Source organism: Gossypium hirsutum, chromosome A11 (assembly GCF_007990345.1).
Source record: "Gossypium hirsutum isolate 1008001.06 chromosome A11, Gossypium_hirsutum_v2.1, whole genome shotgun sequence".
Taxonomy (NCBI): Eukaryota; Viridiplantae; Streptophyta; class Magnoliopsida; order Malvales; family Malvaceae; genus Gossypium; species Gossypium hirsutum.
Genome location: NC_053434.1, coordinates 6,402,913 through 6,420,416, shown reverse-complemented (window position 1 = coordinate 6,420,416; position 17,504 = coordinate 6,402,913). Strand labels below are relative to the sequence as shown.

Below are 17,504 nucleotides of genomic sequence, written 5' to 3'. Positions count from 1 at the left end.
AACATTAGGCCAAATGTGTGTTAGAAGATTAACTACATTAACTACCAAATTAATCAATAAACTTGATGGACCATTACACAAATGGTAATTAACTAAATCTTAGATTAAAGTAAGCAGAATTTACCTACTTCATAATATTTGAAGATTAACCGATATGATCTTGGAACAGTTTATTATTCCAATTGAGGAACATACCATCCTTTCATGTTCTTCACCTTTTTGTGAGACTGATCATTGGCTATTCCCTTTCATATACCATCTTATAGTTGATGTTATTTATCATTAACTCTCAAACTCTTGGCTATCAAGACTAGAAAGAAAGCATTTATTGTCTAATCATGCTTTCTTGATCTACTTCATTTCCTTTTCAGGGTGTTTCAATGGTTTTGTTATGCTGGTAGTTCAACTGCCTGAATATTTTCATTAATGAAGCTTTAGTTTCTTACAGTGGTTAGTTAAGCCTTTTTCCCTATTTGAGCTCTTGCTTTGTTGCATTGAGTCCAGTAGGGCCTTTGCTTTGTTAATCTTCATAATGCTTCCTACATACTTCCCTCTTCGCTGGGAAAGCACTGGAGACCAATGGTGGTATGCTTCTCCCATTGATTGGGCAGCAGCTAATGGCCATTACGACTTGGTCAGAGAGCTTCTACGGATCGATGGGAATCATCTCATCAAGCTGACCTCTTTGAGGAGGATCCGCCGGCTTGAGACTGTATGGGATGATGAAGAACAGTTCGATGATGTTGCTAAGTGTCGTTCTGAGGTTGCTAGGAAGCTTTTTATCGAATGTGAATCGAAGAAAACAAAGAATTCCCTTATCAGGTGTGGCTACGGTGGATGGCTTATGTACACGGCTTATGTACACGGCTGCCTCAGCCGGAGACTTGGGTTTCATTCAAGAACTTCTTCAAAGGAATCCTCTACTTGTTTTCGGAGAAGGAGAGTATGGTGTTACTGATATTCTTCATGCTGCTGCCAGGGGCAAAAACTCTCAGGTTTTCACGCTTATATATGACTTTGCAGTGTCACCGAGGTTTATGACAGCAAATGCAGAAGGGTTCAAAGAGCACATCAGGGAAATACCTTCTGTTTATAAGTGGGAGATCACAAACAAAGCTGTTCATGCTGCTGCTAGAGGGGGAAATTTAAAGATTTTAATGGAGCTTCTTCATGGCTACTACAAAGATATATTGGCTTATAGAGATAAGCATGGTTCGACCGTATTACATGCTGCCGCTGGCCGAGGCCAAGTCAAGGTTAGGCTCAAGTATTCTATGTTTATGTTAGTGGTTAAGTTTCATTACCTTGACTAATGCAAGCATTGTTTCATTTTATAGGTGGTTGAAAACCTCGTTTCATCTTTCGATATCATCGACTCCGTAGATGATCAAGGCAACACCGCGTTGCATATTGCTGCTTATAGGGGCCAAGCAGCCGTTGTTGAGGCTTTGATTCGTGTGTCTCCCTCGTTGATCTCCGTAAGAAACAACGCCAGGGAAACATTTCTCCATTTAGCGGTGTCTGGTTTTCAGACCCCAACTTTTAGAAGAGTTGACCTACAGATCAATCTTATGAAGCGACTGGTACACGAAAAGAAGTTCAACATGGAAGACATTGTTAATGCTAAAAACAATGATGGAAGGACTGCACTTCACTTGGCTATCATTGGGAATGTCCACAGTGACCTGGTTCAACTCCTTATGTCTGCACCATCAATTAACGTGAACACCAGTGATGCGAATGGAATGACTCCACTTGATCTACTTCGACAAAGGCCGCGTTCCGCTTCATCGGATATGCTTATCCGACACTTGATTTCAGCCGGGGGAATGTTTGGTTGTAAGGACCACACTGCGAGAAGAGCCATTGCTTCACACTTAAAGATGCAGCATGGAAGCAGTCCCGGAACTTCTTTCCAAATATCGGACACCGAAATCTTCTTGCATACCGGTGTTGAGACTACACAGGATGCTTATGATGCTAATGATCCCAGTAGCGGAGGAAGAAGTCGTTCATACTCAATTGATTATGATTCTGGTGATGAAAACAGGAAATCATCAGTCGATATAAAACCGAGTTCGAAGAATAAGGCAGCACAGAGATTGAAAAGTGTTCTCCGTTGGCCTCATATGAAAGGAAAAAAACCGAAAAGATTGAAGAAATCAATTGAAGGTTGCTCTGAAGAAACTCCAATCCCACTTAGACAAAGATTTTCAAAGCCTTCATCATCACTTCCTAACAACAAGAGAACACTATCCGTGAGGAGTAATCAATCCAGTCCAATTGCAAAGAAAAAACTTGCATCAGGGATTATGAAAGGTGTTATGCAAGACATGCCGCAGTTAACGATTCAGGGAAGATCTCGATCGAGTTCGTTCTCGAGGTCATCCCTTTCTTCTCCGAGCTCATTGGATAAACAAAAGGGAATTTTCACTGAGGATATTGGTGGACCATCTTGCTACGTTCCAAGTACTGATGATGAAAAACCAAGTACAATTGAGAAGCAAGGATCAAACAAAAAGGGGTTAAAGAGACAGTATTTCTGTTTTGGAGGTTCGGGCCTGACTATGAAAACCACAGTTAGCAGGCAGAGGCCGAACCTGAACCTGAACCAGACTACTGTAAATCCAGCCATGGCCTCAATGGCTTGATATGGTTGTCTCTGACAGGAAGAATTGGGTCCTGAAATGATCTCAAGACCAACAATCTGAATCTATATAGGAAGCAACTTACAAAAGAAGAAAGATCAGCAATATCTGCATCTTGCTGTCTGTTTCATATATAACAATTATATAATAAAATAAACTTGTATGTGGAAAATAAACTTTTATGTTTCTAAGTAGTTGATATGATGAAATCTGAAGTTTTAGACAAAGAAAAGCTCATTTTAGATTGCATATAAGCATATAAACCTTTGTATGAGAAAAGGTATAAACCAGCCTATCTATTAACTCATTTTATTGGGTATTCAAGTCATTGGTTATAATATAAACAAGCTTGTAGTCTCTATGAATCAACTGAACTAAACATAAGGTTATAATTAAACTGACTTTTTTTCAACTAAATGTTTGTTTCCAGTCGATCTATTATTGAATATTGTAAGCTGAAAAAGGCATCAGTAAGAAACTTCATGCTTGTTTTACTGTTAGAAGGTTTCAGCACATTGATCCCAGAAACTGAAGAAATGTGGGAGAGATAGAGAAGTGTCAAATTTAAGACTGCAAATTATATGAATTAAAACAAGATACAATGTTTTTTTTTGAAAAAAAATAAACATAAACATAACACGAGTATACAAATTGCCAAGTTAGAGTCAGCTCTAATACAAATTGAGTTAGAAGTAAGGGTAAATTCAACAAGTGAAAGAAATCTGATTAAAAAAAAGGGTCATCTAAATCTACAGTTACAAGAACTGGCCAACATTCGTGGCCGGAATTATTCTATGCAACCGTTAGGTGAAGATTCTTGGACTCTTTCTCTTCTCTGCAAGACTACAGCTAGAAGACACTCTTGAAGTTAATATTTATGTCGAAGAACCATTCACTAAAGGCACACCATGGCATCCGATAGCTCGGAAAAGAAAAACCATGATACTCTCTTCTAAAACCCTATTGGATCCAGCAACAAACTTCCCATGTTCTGTTCGAGGTGCCAATTCTTAAACCACCTGATGTAGTACCCAATGTCAAAATGTCCCTGCATAAGTATTTGGACACTTGCCATTGTTAATAGATTGTCCTTGTTGCTCTAGGATTAAGATGCTTCTATACATTTTTTTTAGTACATTGTAAAAGAGTCTAGAGCTTCTCAAGCACCCCCATTTTTTGAACATTATTTTTTGATTTATAAAGGCTGGAAGAATCATGAAATGCGATTGGTTATACAGGGACAGATGACAAAGGCCAAAGGGTGCTAGTAGATTCAATTTTTAGTTGGCTGGTGACCATGTTACTCGGACTCGAGTGCAAGTGTTGGACACATGTAAATGTCTAATATGGGTATAATCGAATTCTTTTGAGGACTTCCATGTATTTGGAATGTCCTTTTTAAGATTTCATCTGAGCAATATAGGCTGCCAGAATATACACTGTTTTGCTATGTTACAATTGAGACAAGTAATTCTGAAGAAAGTTCATTCCAAATTAACAAGAAAATGAATTAGAAGTACAGAGGGTGAGTGGAGATACCTTTCATTTCAACAACGGGGCATAAGGTGCAGGGCATGGAGACACAGTCAGGTAACTCATCTATCAGTTCAGTTGTTGCTTGCAGACAAGCATGGAGAATTTTCTTCTCCAACCTAACTAACTCAGTGGCAACTCGTCTCCTGGGATTCAAGTTAGGATCTGACAACTAACATAAAAAAAAAAACATGTTAATCAAAACTAACATTCCATTACTTCAGATCTAAACGTCAACTTGATCAAGACAACAACAAAAATTACCAATGACTCATCTTCGTTCAGTGTAGTAAGGTAGCCAGCCAGACGTCTATTGAAGTAATCAGCAAGCTGGTCTCGCACTGCTCGATCCATACAGGGACTCACCTATTATGAAAAGTATGTCACCAGAATTTTAGTGGAGGAAAAAGGAATTTCACTGGTTCTAAACTAATATCTGGATTTTAATTGGTCAATAAAAGGTGCAAGTAGAAACAATTTTTCAAAGGAAGAAAGGGCCACTTCTGAAAACCTTTTTTTCTACAAGTAATGATCTTTCTCAATCACGTTTGTTCAGTCATCTAACAGAATTAGCTGGATTTCAATTTGAGTAGGACATAAATCTTAGATTCAATTACGATTTAGTGATGCAGTTAATAAAGTATGCAAATAAATAGCAGTTTGCAATAAACAAACTAACTGGGCACACTGGACCTTGAGAAGAAAGAACAGATTGCATCTCAGAAGGATCTGAAACATAGCCCAACCGCAAATATGGAAGCATATCAAAAACAGCTTCTTTTTCCTTCCCTGCATAAACCTGCAGCAGGCACAAAGTAAGATCAAAAGGATAACATCCTACAAATATAATCCAATTAATACGAGGTTTGAGTTAATACATGAAAAACTTGAACTGATAGTTTGCCGTTTCTTTGAACAACCAGTCTCTTGTCCTGATATTGAGGATCTTCGGTATTCAAAGCTGCCTGAACATACAGTAAATAAAAATATCAACATGGTTGAATGAAAAAAAAACACAAAATCTCAATCTCATCAATACCATATCCCATCACTTCAATAAATCAAATTTTCAACATATATTAGACATTCAAGCACAGAAGCATAAATATCTTTTCATTCATTAAGCATATTAGCATGGTTGACAAAGAAAACTATGAAATTGCATATACAAGTTAGAAAATCCAGATTTTACCTCAACAACCAGGCGATCATAAGAATTATCATCATCAACAAATCCGTAGTTGATGAGCAGTTTTGAATTTGGCTGTGGTCCACACCTGAATAGACAACAAATTCACCAATGTCAACTTTTGTTCTGAGCGATAAAATTTCATTGCTTTGATGCTAAAGCATGACAGAGAGAAATCAATGTTATGGACAAATAATAAGACATTATATGTTTATATTTATACCAGACAACAATGGGTTCCCCAGCCTTACATGCGCGATCAACCACTAGTTCAACAGCACCATTAACAGCACTTAACATTGCCTTGCAATTGCTTCTGTAAGCTAGCAATGGGGGTCCAAGAGGAACCAATGCAAATCTCTGAGCCAAAGGTACTTTCTGAGAAAAAACAAGTTTTCAGTTTATCATTCAAACATATTGTTTCAAAATTTTCAAGAAAGGAGAAAAAAAAGAGGGTTTCGGTATACGTAAAGCTATCAAGAAGGTTTAGCCAATCAAGTTTTTAAAATTTTACAAAACGCAAACCATAAAGACTACTGCCAGAGAATAAGTCAGTCATATCCACAAGGGTTGAAAACATATTTCTCGAAAATTAGGGAAAATTGGAAAAGTTTATAACCAGCTAGAGAGAAAATTACCTGTAAATGCACCACACAAGACTGAACAGCAACAAAAGCTTGTTTGAAAATCTCAAATGGAAAAGCCTCAGTAGGTATATCATATGGATATTGCTGCAATGCAAAGAAATAAGAAAACATTTACGATCACGCTCTGAGCTCTAAGATTCAGAAATGAAAAACGAAAAAAGGATGAAATACAATACCTGAAAGAGAGACCCAGCCATAAACCAGACAGTATCAAGCTCATCATACTCTCTTTTTATTCCTTCAGCCCTTTCAAGAACTTCGGCCTAACTTATGCACAATATAGAACACAGTCATGAAACAGTAAATCGGGTATAGAAAAGGGAAAGCGGATAACAGAAATTTGTGTCATCCTTGGTACCTTAGTGGGGCTACCAGTTAGGTAAGCCAATTCTTCCTCTGACCATAGAAGGGGAGATTCCACAGCCAGCTGGCCCCTTCCTCGTTGGCGATCGAGCTCTCTAATATAGGGATACCAGAATGATTTCTTTCCTTGCTTCTTCTCATACATTAAATATAAAGCTAAGCATGCCAATTCGGACAACTTGTTCGTTGTCAAAAGTTCAGCTGTAGGCAAGTAAACATAATTACAAAACCAAATCAAGTTGAAAAAAGAAAAGAAATTTGCAGCAGTTTGTGTTCTCCCTTTTCCACTCAATTTAAATCTACAGTTAAATATAAACATAAATGCATAGATGTTCCACAAGTACTGCAAAGCCACGTAAGCTCGCAAAACAATTAAATCCTACTTTATAATTTCTTGTTTTGAGAAATTTACATGGAAACTGTTGTAACAACGGTCTTGACTATCATCCAGGGCCATAATCAGCTTTACAAGTTGAGAGAAAAGAAAAACAAAACAATGTCTATATATGAACCAAGTTTCCAATATTGAAAAGAACATTCAGTGCTTTATAAAATGTTCAACAATTTATATAGTGCACCTTACCAACAGTCTCGTTTCCCAGCACTCTCTCAAGCGTAACAACCAATGAATTGGGCACCGAAAACGCCACATCACCTGCCTACAAAACCCAGAACAGGGAACGCGAATTTTACAAAACCCCATTAATAAAAACAAAGGAAAAAAAACCAAAAAAAAAGCTATTTTAATTACCGGAAGATCGTCGCTGGCAACGACATAATGTACAGGCATATGCTTCTCATCGTGTGAAGTGCTCTCATTGAGCACAACTTTACAACGGGGCAAGCCATTTCTGTGCATCCAAGATTTCAAGTCCCCAAATTCATCATCTTTCTTGCTGCCAAGTTCCTTTATTGAACTAGCCACAACAGTATCCGAAGCCGAAGCTAGAAAAAGAATGTTTATTTTTCGAGGGAAGACTCTGGGGTTAGGGTTCTTGAAGAATGGACGTGAAAGGTGAGGTAAAGAAGGAAAATTGAATTTGTTATGCAAACAAGTGAGCTCCATTAAGAAAGTCTCTTGACAGAAGTAAAAGTAAAAGCTAGGATTTTAACTTTTTGAATATATTAGAAGTGGAAGAAGGATTTAGGGATAAGAGAAGACGAATGGGGTCTGAGGTTTGAGATTAAGTGGATTGAATTGGAGGGAAGCAAAAAATCTTTGGGCGTTTTTGTGTGTTTTGACCAGTAGATTTTGAAGCTACTCAAAATACCAAGAAACTACTTCCGACTGGGTTTATCACAAATTAACTAACCATTTGAAAAATAATTATTTATTTACAAATAATAAATATTAAATTAAAAGTATTTTATTTTTATATAAAACTTTTTAAATATTTTTTATTGCATCATAAGTTTATCATAATCTGCTTTTTCTATTTATTTATTAATGCAATTGAAATTTTTATTTCTTCATTAATTGCAACTATTCATTTCCTATGGAATTTTTAAAAATTAGATTATGTGGCATGATATGGGTAAGAGAAAAAAAATTATATTAAATTTTATGTAAAAACTAAATGAATAAATATTTTATAAATATATTTTTAATATAATTTTATACATAAGTAATGTTAAAAATTAGATGGTCACATCATGATATGTGTGAACTTTTTTAAAAGAGTAATAATATAATTTATTTTTATAAAAATAATAATTTTTTGATTATCTCCCAAATTGGATTTATACGTAGCTTGAGTGGTGGATTTGGTGGCTTTCTTTTAATGTTTTTTTCCTTAGGATTAATATGGTTTCACTGTCGATGAAGGTACTCTGTCTTTAATTTGTATATCTTTGAGTTTAATTTCAATGTATTGAGACTTTTTCTTCCTTTCTTTGTAAAAGTTTACAAATCAATGAATGCAGCTCATCTTTAAGCTAAAATATTAAACAAACCATAACCAAGCGAATCAAAGGTTAAGTAACGCAGATAAGCTATTAAGCTTTGTTTACTCAAGCTTTATAGAAAATTATACTTCATCTTGTTGAGAAAGAAGCAAATTTTACAATAGAGGCTTTATTGAAGATCAAGGTGTAATGATCATTGTGGTACTAGTCATCTTTGTTGCCGTTTGGTGCCTCAGTTTCATCTTTCTTCTGTGAATTCCTGTAGATAACAACTTAATTTTATTTATATAAATTTTGAGTTGTGTTTCTCTTATAGTGCTTAATATTACGAAGGCTTACTGTTGAGCCTTGATCCAACGGGAGAGCTGATAAAGCTGCACGGTTTCATTACAGGCATGGCAGACAAGAAGATGGAGGTTGCGTGGCTGTACCACCCATGCAAACCTCATGAATAATGCTGAGTAGCCGCACATTACTTCAAAACACATCAATCACTTTAATTTAGCAACGTATATCTATATTACTGGGATTAGAGTTGGATATGGTAGGAGTAAGTTTGAATTAAGAATAAAAAAAGGGGTCAAACTTAGAGATTGGCTGACCTGCAGTCATGTTGCCTGATATCACTTCTGGGGGTTTCTTGGTGTCTAAAAATGCCTTTAAAAGAAAGAAAGCGATAGGCACAAGAGTACTTGGATTAATCTCGTAGAAATGACATAAAACAGCAATGAACTATGTAGAAATAGATTTGAGTTTGTAGCAAATACTGCAATAGGGAGGCTCCAGTTGAAAACAGGGCCCCAGAAATGAGTTGTTTTAGGGCCAATGGGACTGTTCACAAAAGCTCTTAACACCTCCATTCCTCCTATTTCTGCAAATGAAAATCTCGTTTGTAAAACAAATAATAACGAAACTGAAAAAAGCAAAAAAAAAAATACAAGATTGTATCCCCATATAACAATTGTTTCTTTCCATTATTGAAAATTCATGAGCACCATAAAAACCCACACAAACATATCTTACCAAAATATGACTATTGCTGCAGTTTGATGAACCCAAAACTTGAATAGGCAATAGTCAAAAAATGATAAAATGTCTTCCCAGAATGTGGAGGATATATACGAATATTCAGTAGTAGAAAGATTCAATTGCGAGTCCAACAAGCAACCATTAACTGACAATTTTTTTTATAATTTTACATTTTTAAAGTAAATTACTACAAAAATATTCATTTAGATCCAAGTGTATCTTTAATCCTTGTATTTTAACCAAAGTAACCAAGACTTCTACTTCTTCCCCTCAAATCTAACTTCCTTCATGTTACGTTCCTTCTCTCTCTATATATAATTGAAAATGACAACTTGTTTATCTTCCATGTCATTTAGCTTTTAACACTCAACAGCTTTCATAGAATAATAGTCAATGGCGGCTCCTTCATCACATTAAATATAATCAATGGCGGCTACTTTATCACATTAAATTTTGTTTTTCCAATCTGATCAAATCCTTGAGATAAGGTTTTCTTGCCAGGTTTAGTATATATTTGGAATATGGATTGGCTTTCATGAATTATGCACTCACATTCACCCACTCTACCGGTCTAGCTGCTCAACATTGTTAGAGGATGAGTATTCACTCGGTACAGTTGATTCGGTTATATAGCAATAATCGATTAAACCGACCAGCCATATCACCACAAGCAGAGGAAATAATGTACCAATCTCTAACTGTTTGTAAGGTACTAACAATAGTTCATAACAATGGCTGCAGTGGAGATTGTCTAAGGTGTTTCAGCTGGCACAGACTGATAAAATACCTGTGAGGTGATTTTATGGTGGAAGTTCGTGCCGGATCAGTAGTTCAGCCCGGAAAGTTTTGTAGCTGATTCACGTGCAACCCATATCAGTTTCTTTAGCAATAAAACAAGCCAGACACTAATCCAAGTAAAGATTTACCCATTAAAACCAGATCGATGCTTACTGATATAATCATGGCCATGGGATTTAAGATATTTTTATTCAATCTTACTCTTGGAGACTGAACAATCTTGGGAGGCTGCTGCATCTTCAATGGTGCTAATCCTTGTTGGGAACAGTGGATTTCGGAGCACACTACCATTGAAACATATTAATTAAGCAAGCTAATCCTTGTTGGGAACAGTGGATTTCGGAGCACACTACCATTGAAACATATTAATTAAGCAAGCATTGTATTTTACTACAGGATTAAGAGATTACTATATCCGATTTTATCGTGTTGAACAGCAGGATACAGTGTTCTGCTCCTATGAGTATCAAACCTATGTTTCTGTAACTTCCGAGAATTTTCTCTATCGTGGTTTCAGAAAATCCAAATATGTTCTTCCCACAATTTAAACTATCATCTTTATGGACAAATGTTAGCTATAGATGCTTTTTACAAATGTTGCCTCCATTTCTGTGCTCTCCACTGCCTGGCAATATATCGTAAGGCAAAGGCGATATCTGAAAAGAATCCCAAATAAAATCCGATTGATCAATACAAGGAAAGTTCCATGTCTCCATCAATATAAAAAAAAATGTAATAAACTGAAACACATACAAGGTGATAGCAATGCGAAATTGTTAATGGCATGTACAAACTCCTCATTATTAGGAAAATATGACTGTACTGTTACCCATGGAAAGAAAATGGATATATATTGCATGTAAAAAGGTTATGGAAATTTGAAAATAACCATTAAAATCAGACCTATTAAAGCTGTTTTAAACTATGACTTTCTCCAGGTTCAGAGCAGTGCTAAACCTCTACTACATGCTCATCTGTGTTGCACGTTCAAGAAGACTTCTGTATTCACGACTTCTTGACCACTCGTCAATCTCACGAGCTCGTAGAACAGGTAGTGGATGTGAAAGTTGCCGTGTTTGGGCATTTCTAAAAATGAGGTAATTAGACAATCAAAGGGAAAAGCAATATGTGAGTTTTGAATGCTTCACCAAAACCATTCCTCACCTTATATACCACCCGATTGGGCTTGAAGAAGCCTTTTCATAAGAGTGAGCTTGCTCCAAAAATGCATCAACATTTAGCTGATCAGCCATTGACGGGCAGCCACCAGTCAATTTCATCAAAACAGAGATGGCAACCTCTTGTATGTGCATCACAATTAGAATTAGATAATGGAATCTCAACTATTTGATCACAGATTATATTAGCTCGGAGACATTTTGGCAAACCTTGGGATCTTGAGCAACAAGAAGGGCTGCACGATCACAAGTTAGCTCTGCTGCCCTAAGCCAGCGGATTAACTGTTCCTCTAACCTCTGAGCTATAAAGCCACCAAGTCCTATGAGAAACTAAGGTATTCAAAACCGTGTTGTTTAATAACTGCAGTAGAGTACTATAACCAAAACCAAAGGTGGTTCAGAAAATATATATATATATTTTTTGGAGTATAACATGCCATCTAAATTCCCTTTTTTCTACTTCAGTAGATTGGAAACGTTATTCCTATTTCCTGTAAAGACAACTACTATAAGATGCATGCTAGCAAATGACAAGCAGGCCAATGTATATGTATACTGTCAATAACTTAATATATATGCACCCACACCGATACATAAAGTACTCTTCTAAATGTAAAGTGCAATGTGATTAACTAAGAATCGCTTCTAGAAGTCCATTAGCTTGTACAGTCTTGCCTAAGATCTTGTTTTCCCATACATACTAGTTTGAACTTTTAACTAAACATTGCACATAAAGGATATTAGATATAATTAATGATAATGTACAGTATAAGAACAAAAGTATTAAAAAGATGTATAATATTAAAATATAATTCTATTTTTCAAAATAATAAAAAGATAACATTTCAAGGATTAACAGTTCTTATATACTCCAATAATTAATTGATTAAAATGATTTGGTATATTCATTGATTATCAAGGCTAACTATGACATAATAGATGTGGATTATATAGAAGATGTATTACAAGATACTTATATTACAAAATAATAAAATGTGCTGTCATTGAACTAAGAATGTACTAAGTAGCTAAGTTGTTCCAACTGATGGATAGAACCAAAATACATACCAGGTAAATGATAGGATCCAAGAGTGAGAAGATTTGCAAAAGTAAGCCATACACCATGATCGCATTTGAGATGACCTAACTCATGAGCCAAAACAGCCTACCTTGAAGTAGCACAGAAAAAAGAAAATTAATGACATTTTATCATTCAAATCACAATACTGCTATGGATGATAAAGCACATACAATTCGATTTAGACTTTAATAATCACATATATAAATAGGATTGGAGCAGCAGTCCAGACACTAAAAGGAAATAACAAAAAACAAAAAAGGGAAAATAAGTTTTGGCTCGTGATGGAAAGGGAGTGTGAAAGAAGTGAAGACCTGTAATTCTTTTCGTGTCAGAAGCTCCACAAGACTAGTATGGATAATAACAAATGGTTTTTTACCACTTATAGCCAATGTATAAGCATTCGGAACAGGACTTTGTCGAACATAGAGATCAGGAGGTTCAATATTCAATATTCCCGCAGCCTCAATCATCATTTTATGAAGCTCCGGAAGCTGATACAAGGAAAAAAATTGGAATAATTTGATGCAATTTACATAGGATACAACCAGGAAAACAACTTCAAATAAAAAACACTCTAAGCATCAAATAACCTGATCTTTGGAAACAAGGATTGAGGTTCCTATATTCTCAAGAAGCATGATTTGCTCAGTCACGGTTCCTGCTATAAAGATTCAAGTTAAGGCTTCTCTAACATCGAAAACTCACGCAATTTACAGTAATGCTGCATTTTGGACATTAGGTATTCGATTTTCCTACTACTTGCTTTTTGCTTTCAAAATAGAGAAAGCAATGGCTTCGAAGAACTAAATAGATGACAAAATCACATGTATAATCTTCGAATTGACGTTACATCTAACTAATTTCCTTGGTTTTAATCAGATTTTAATTTTGTTTTTAACTAACTAATTTTGGAAAAAGAAAAGGAAATCAAATGTACAAAAAGTAAATAGAAAAAACAACAATTGAAGTTACCTAGTATAGCTCTTCCTATTTCGTTAAGGCCTGGAATCGCTCTCAATAGCAACGTATTCTGCATCCAAAATCCAAACAATATATATCTCTTTAATTGTGTATAAAAGAAAATTTATTAAAATTGTCATAGAAAACCGGACCTGTTTATCGAGCGGGTGCCGGAAATCGTCGGCGTCGAGGTCACGAAACACAAGCGGATGAGCTGTGGAGTCAACCGACGCCTCGATTCTTCCATTTCTCTTCTTGACCGATCCGAATCCGACAAATAAAGGACCACCGAACCTAGAATCAGTCGGAGCTCTGATTCTGAATCGGAGAGAAGAAGACGTAAAAGAACAAGACTTTTGAGAAGGGAAACAGAAAGAAGAGAGAACCAAAGAAGCCATTGTTTTTTCAAACAGGCCAAGCGAATGACATGAGCTTAGCGTTAAGTAAGAGATTGAATTTCTTTTTTAAAAAAATCTTTTAAGGTAATTTTCCGAAGATTTTCTATTTTTAATTTCTTTGTAGTTTTATGGTTACCGTTTGGCGCCACTTCGTTTTGCCGTTGGCTGATAAGCTTTTTCGTAGTTTCAGGCTAAGTTCAAGGAAAGATCTGGTAAATTACTATCACAGTCTTAAAGCACCCAGACGTTGTCGTTTTAATAGACTGCGTCGGTTTTTTTTTTTCCTAATTTTTTATTTTTCAGAGCTTTAACAATGTGTAAAATTTTTTGCCCTTTACAGGAAACATTCAAATAATCGACCACCAACCCCAGGTGCTACAGAAGCTCAAGGAAAAGAACTGACCCTTCAAGAAATTAATAACGTAGTGTTCTTTATATATATATAATTATTGCAAGTTTTTGGGTGTGGTTATTTATATGTTATGATTTGATTGAATTTAAGAGTTAATTGAGAGTGGGAAAAAAGGAGAGTTTAATAGAGATGTGAATGAAAGCTCTTTTGCTTTCTACAAGTTATTTATGTTAGAACTTTGAATTGCCTTGCCGTAAGAATCCAATTTTCCTCCAGAGTTATTACCATTCGATTCGATAGCTCGAAGCACAATGGATCAATTATAGCAACGAAAATTAGTTCATAAGGTGGGAAAAAAAAGAAGCTTGGCTTGACAGTCCCAGCTCCTGCTTGTTGATTCACTTACCGGCTCTTAAGCTCGTGACTCCAGATGTCATCGAGAGGACCCTGTATTAGGAGTAAACTAGCCCCTGTACTTTGCTCTCTGATAAAGTATTCTCTTTTACAACTCTACTGAAGCCCAGCTGACATAAAAGGAGACAGGAGACAGTTATAAAGCACAAAACAGACATCAAATTCAAGGCCTTCATTTCTTGAGGACTTTAAACATTACACATAGTAGTCATTGTCTTTCACATTTTGCAAGTCTATCTATATAGGATTTTTAATACATAAGAATATAATGCAAAAGTTTACAAAAGTATCTTTCACAAGACACAAACGCAATTTTATTCAGCTGGCTAACGCCATTTCCCACTTTTCCTGAGTTGATTCACCAACTGGTCTTTAACCCACAGCTTGCGCTCTATGGAAAATCTGTGAAAAGCAGGCAGCCTTATGCCCTTAACCCTAGCACATTTGCACTCAGATAACTTTTGGCTTATGGAGAGCCTGCTTGTTCACAAAGGTCTAATAGATCCAACGTCTGCAAAAGAATGATATGAAGCTCTTGAGCTTCAGTTAAAAGGATCCAATATTTTGATTACCAGAAAGTTCGCATGAAATAAGAGACCAGAAGAAAAATTATAATTGCTTGCAGTACCTCAGGAACTGAAAGCTCGAGACGAAACTTGGGGCCATCATAGTGGTGCAAGACTGGCCTAAATGCATCCTCTTCCAATGCCTTGCAGAGTTTCCTAATACGGATTCTCACCTATTTATTTGGGGAACAAATTTAAAAGAATTAGAGCTCATGCACTCTTACAAGGGAATAAGCAAGTAAGTTAATACAAATTATAAACACAAACTTTACCTGAGCAGGAAACCTTGACTCGCCTTTGCATTTTTTGTCTTCCCAAGCAGTTGGATCGATGTTAGAACCCCCAAAAGTTGCTGCCTGTATGTATAGAAGAAAACATCAATGACACAAGAGAGGAAAACAAAAGATGTTGAAATGATTTGCTACAGTACTATAAACATCAAACATCCAAGGCCCTTTTTTTTCCCTTTGGGACTGAGCTGGAGGTGGAGCGAAGGAGAGAACAGTCTTATAATAGACCATACATCAAAAGATTACACTGATGAATCTTATTGGCTGTTGGACAACCAATTGAAAATAAATAACATAATCATAATTTGTTCCCTAATTATTCCTCGTCCAGCAAAAGTGCGCAACATGCAAACATTCAGAGAAATAAATGAACTCCTAATAGAACAGCAGCATCAATCATTATAGAGGGATGTATAGGAATGTTAATTTACAAGTATGAAGTAGGTGAACAAACCTCAAAAATACCATGCAACTGATGAGTAGTATAGTTATAGAGAAATAGAGGTAAGCCAGGTGTAATTGCCCGAACAGAGTCCCTATATCTTGGTGGTAAACCTATCAAATGAGAAAACAGCAACATGTAAGAAATCCCACCTGAGATGTTAATAATAGAAATCACTTAAGTGATGATTACATCAATGAGAATGGGAGTCTTCAAACAGACAGAATAACTTATTTCCAGAACACTAAACCAGAAAGAATGAAAGAAAAAGGTTGGCAAGAGAAAATGACAATTACCAAATAGCTGCCGCTTTAGATCTTCCTGCATTGTATCATTGTTACAAACAAAAATGTATCCTCCAAGCACCTCATTTCTCGGGAGTGCCTCAGCTGCAGGCAATGTCTTGAACCGTTTGTCAACAGCATTGTTTGCACTGTTCTCATTGCTGTTGTTATTGCTGGTACTGCTGTTATTATTGACATCTTTGTTGCTATGATTATTGCCGCTATATTTGTTGCCAGCCAGGTCTTCCAGGCTATTGATATTATTTTTCTGGTAAACAGCATTTATATTGTAGGTACCATTTCGGAATGAGCTTTTGCTTGCATTATCTCCAATCTTGGAGTCCAAGTTTAACATATTGAAGTTAAGGTTCTCGAATTTGTTGTCTTCCCGGAAACCAAATTTATCCCTTGTCCTTATTTCGGCTGGACCCTTCGAAAGATCAAGATTGCTCAGGCGTTCACCCTTTTTCCTCGTCTGCTCAGCCAGTTTAGAGGCAACCATCAGCCATTGGTTATCCTCTGAGGCTTTTGATTGTCCTCGAAGATAATCCCCCAGCTGCCAAAAGCTATCCATGCTCCCCATCTTGCAAACTCTAATAAGAGAGGAAACGTAATTTGTAAAGAATTGTTTAATTACACAAAAGAGGCATAGAAACAGGGCAAAGACTAAGCAAAAATAAAAGGAAAATGAAGGAAAATATAATAATTCATCAATTGATTTTGTTCAAGATTGGCCTAACAATAACAATTAGAAAAGAGTAAGCAAATATTAACCAGTCAACGCCAAGAAGCTTCAATTCCTACACAATAACCAATGAAAATCTCAAGAATTAAGCAATAATTTGATAACCAACTGTAACGCACCAAAAACTTGAAAGTTCACACTTCCTTTTTCTTTCCCGCACTTTTCACAAACAGACAAACATAAACCCAGAAATTCTAAAACTTAAAGAGTCAACCACACTGGACTTAGAAAAGAACCGAAAATTTTTCTAATCCAAACCCAACACAACAAAATTAACCCCCAAAAAATAAAACCCAAAGTATAATCGTCTTTAGAACAATACCTACAAAGGCAAAATCATCAAAAAAAAAAGAAAAGATAATAAATGTAAAGCGCTGAACATAGAACTAAACAAAGAGATGCAGACTTCACCAAGCAAGGTAAAGCTTCAATGTTTTAACCCATATTTAGGGATCGAATGAACCCTAGATTTGGGGGATCCAAAAAAGGAATAGTACCTTTAGCTTTGCTAGCTATGCAAGTGAAACCCGTCAGACACGACACAGAGGGAGAAGGGGGTGGGAGAGAGAGAGAGATTATGAAAGAGGGCATTTTCATTGTCTTGAACAATTTGATGACGAAAATGCCCCTCAGGAGATGGAGTATTTTCGGGCTTTCCGAACAAAAATTGTGGTGCGGGTGG

At 36.1% G+C, this 17,504-nt stretch overlaps 5 protein-coding genes and 1 long non-coding RNA gene across 12 annotated transcripts; 2 read left to right on the top strand and 4 right to left on the bottom strand.

Annotated features, from left to right (window-relative positions):
• The first annotated feature begins 532 nt into the window (after positions 1–532).
• Positions 533–3,375, top strand: LOC107924023 (inversin-like). Its single transcript, XM_016854275.2, is given in 3 exon segments — positions 533–853; positions 855–1,256; positions 1,338–3,375. Coding segments are annotated over 3 exon segments (2,037 nt in total). The 3' UTR covers positions 2,652–3,375.
• LOC107924024 (actin-histidine N-methyltransferase) lies at positions 1,558–7,679 on the bottom strand. 4 transcript variants are annotated; one of them, XM_041080809.1, is made up of 12 exons: positions 7,132–7,679; positions 6,964–7,039; positions 6,376–6,581; positions 6,194–6,280; positions 6,009–6,101; positions 5,594–5,748; positions 5,374–5,458; positions 5,060–5,146; positions 4,861–4,980; positions 4,446–4,547; positions 4,188–4,353; positions 1,558–2,034 (listed from the first exon to the last, which is right to left on the bottom strand). In XM_041080809.1, exons 1-12 carry the CDS (start codon positions 7,444–7,446, stop codon positions 2,027–2,029), a joined length of 1,500 nt encoding a protein of 499 aa, XP_040936743.1. In that variant the 5' UTR covers positions 7,447–7,679; the 3' UTR covers positions 1,558–2,026. The 4 variants fall into 4 exon arrangements, 3 of the variants coding, with proteins under 3 accessions (XP_040936743.1, XP_016709765.2, XP_016709766.2); XM_016854276.2 differs by lacking the exon at positions 1,558–2,034 and adding an exon at positions 3,231–3,696 and having other exon boundaries at positions 7,132–7,676; XM_016854277.2 differs by lacking the exons at positions 1,558–2,034; positions 7,132–7,679 and adding an exon at positions 3,231–3,696 and having other exon boundaries at positions 6,959–7,040.
• Positions 7,680–8,354: 675 nt separating this feature from the next.
• Positions 8,355–10,410, bottom strand: LOC107924165 (mitochondrial pyruvate carrier 1). Of its 2 annotated transcripts, XM_041080814.1 has the most exons (6): positions 10,266–10,410; positions 10,102–10,166; positions 9,053–9,156; positions 8,888–8,942; positions 8,625–8,760; positions 8,355–8,544 (listed from the first exon to the last, which is right to left on the bottom strand). In XM_041080814.1, the coding sequence occupies exons 3-6, from the start codon at positions 9,143–9,145 to the stop codon at positions 8,490–8,492; spliced, it is 339 nt and encodes a 112-aa protein (XP_040936748.1). In that variant the 5' UTR covers positions 9,146–9,156; positions 10,102–10,166; positions 10,266–10,410; the 3' UTR covers positions 8,355–8,489. The 2 variants fall into 2 exon arrangements, with proteins under 2 accessions (XP_040936748.1, XP_016709964.1); XM_016854475.2 differs by lacking the exons at positions 10,102–10,166; positions 10,266–10,410 and adding an exon at positions 9,309–9,457.
• Positions 10,411–10,481: 71 nt separating this feature from the next.
• LOC107924163 (protease HtpX homolog) lies at positions 10,482–13,941 on the bottom strand. Of its 3 annotated transcripts, none has more exons than XM_041080811.1 (9): positions 13,484–13,941; positions 13,344–13,401; positions 12,962–13,029; positions 12,683–12,862; positions 12,359–12,455; positions 11,501–11,610; positions 11,277–11,410; positions 11,016–11,198; positions 10,482–10,768 (listed from the first exon to the last, which is right to left on the bottom strand). In XM_041080811.1, the coding sequence occupies exons 1-8, from the start codon at positions 13,727–13,729 to the stop codon at positions 11,075–11,077; spliced, it is 1,017 nt and encodes a 338-aa protein (XP_040936745.1). In that variant the 5' UTR covers positions 13,730–13,941; the 3' UTR covers positions 10,482–10,768; positions 11,016–11,074. The 3 variants fall into 3 exon arrangements, with proteins under 3 accessions (XP_040936745.1, XP_040936744.1, XP_040936746.1); XM_041080810.1 differs by having other exon boundaries at positions 12,962–13,032; positions 13,484–13,936; XM_041080812.1 differs by lacking the exons at positions 10,482–10,768; positions 11,016–11,198 and having other exon boundaries at positions 11,276–11,412; positions 12,962–13,032; positions 13,484–13,936.
• LOC107924166 (uncharacterized) lies at positions 13,817–14,776 on the top strand. Its single transcript, XR_001691719.2, has 2 exons — positions 13,817–13,941; positions 14,070–14,776. It is a non-coding gene; the product is annotated as an uncharacterized lncRNA (long non-coding RNA).
• On the bottom strand, positions 14,649–17,504 carry LOC107924164 (B2 protein). The gene is made up of 6 exons (XM_016854473.2): positions 17,320–17,504; positions 16,090–16,670; positions 15,806–15,906; positions 15,334–15,417; positions 15,124–15,234; positions 14,649–15,006 (listed from the first exon to the last, which is right to left on the bottom strand). Exons 2-6 carry the CDS (start codon positions 16,658–16,660, stop codon positions 14,962–14,964), a joined length of 912 nt encoding a protein of 303 aa, XP_016709962.2. The 5' UTR covers positions 16,661–16,670; positions 17,320–17,504; the 3' UTR covers positions 14,649–14,961.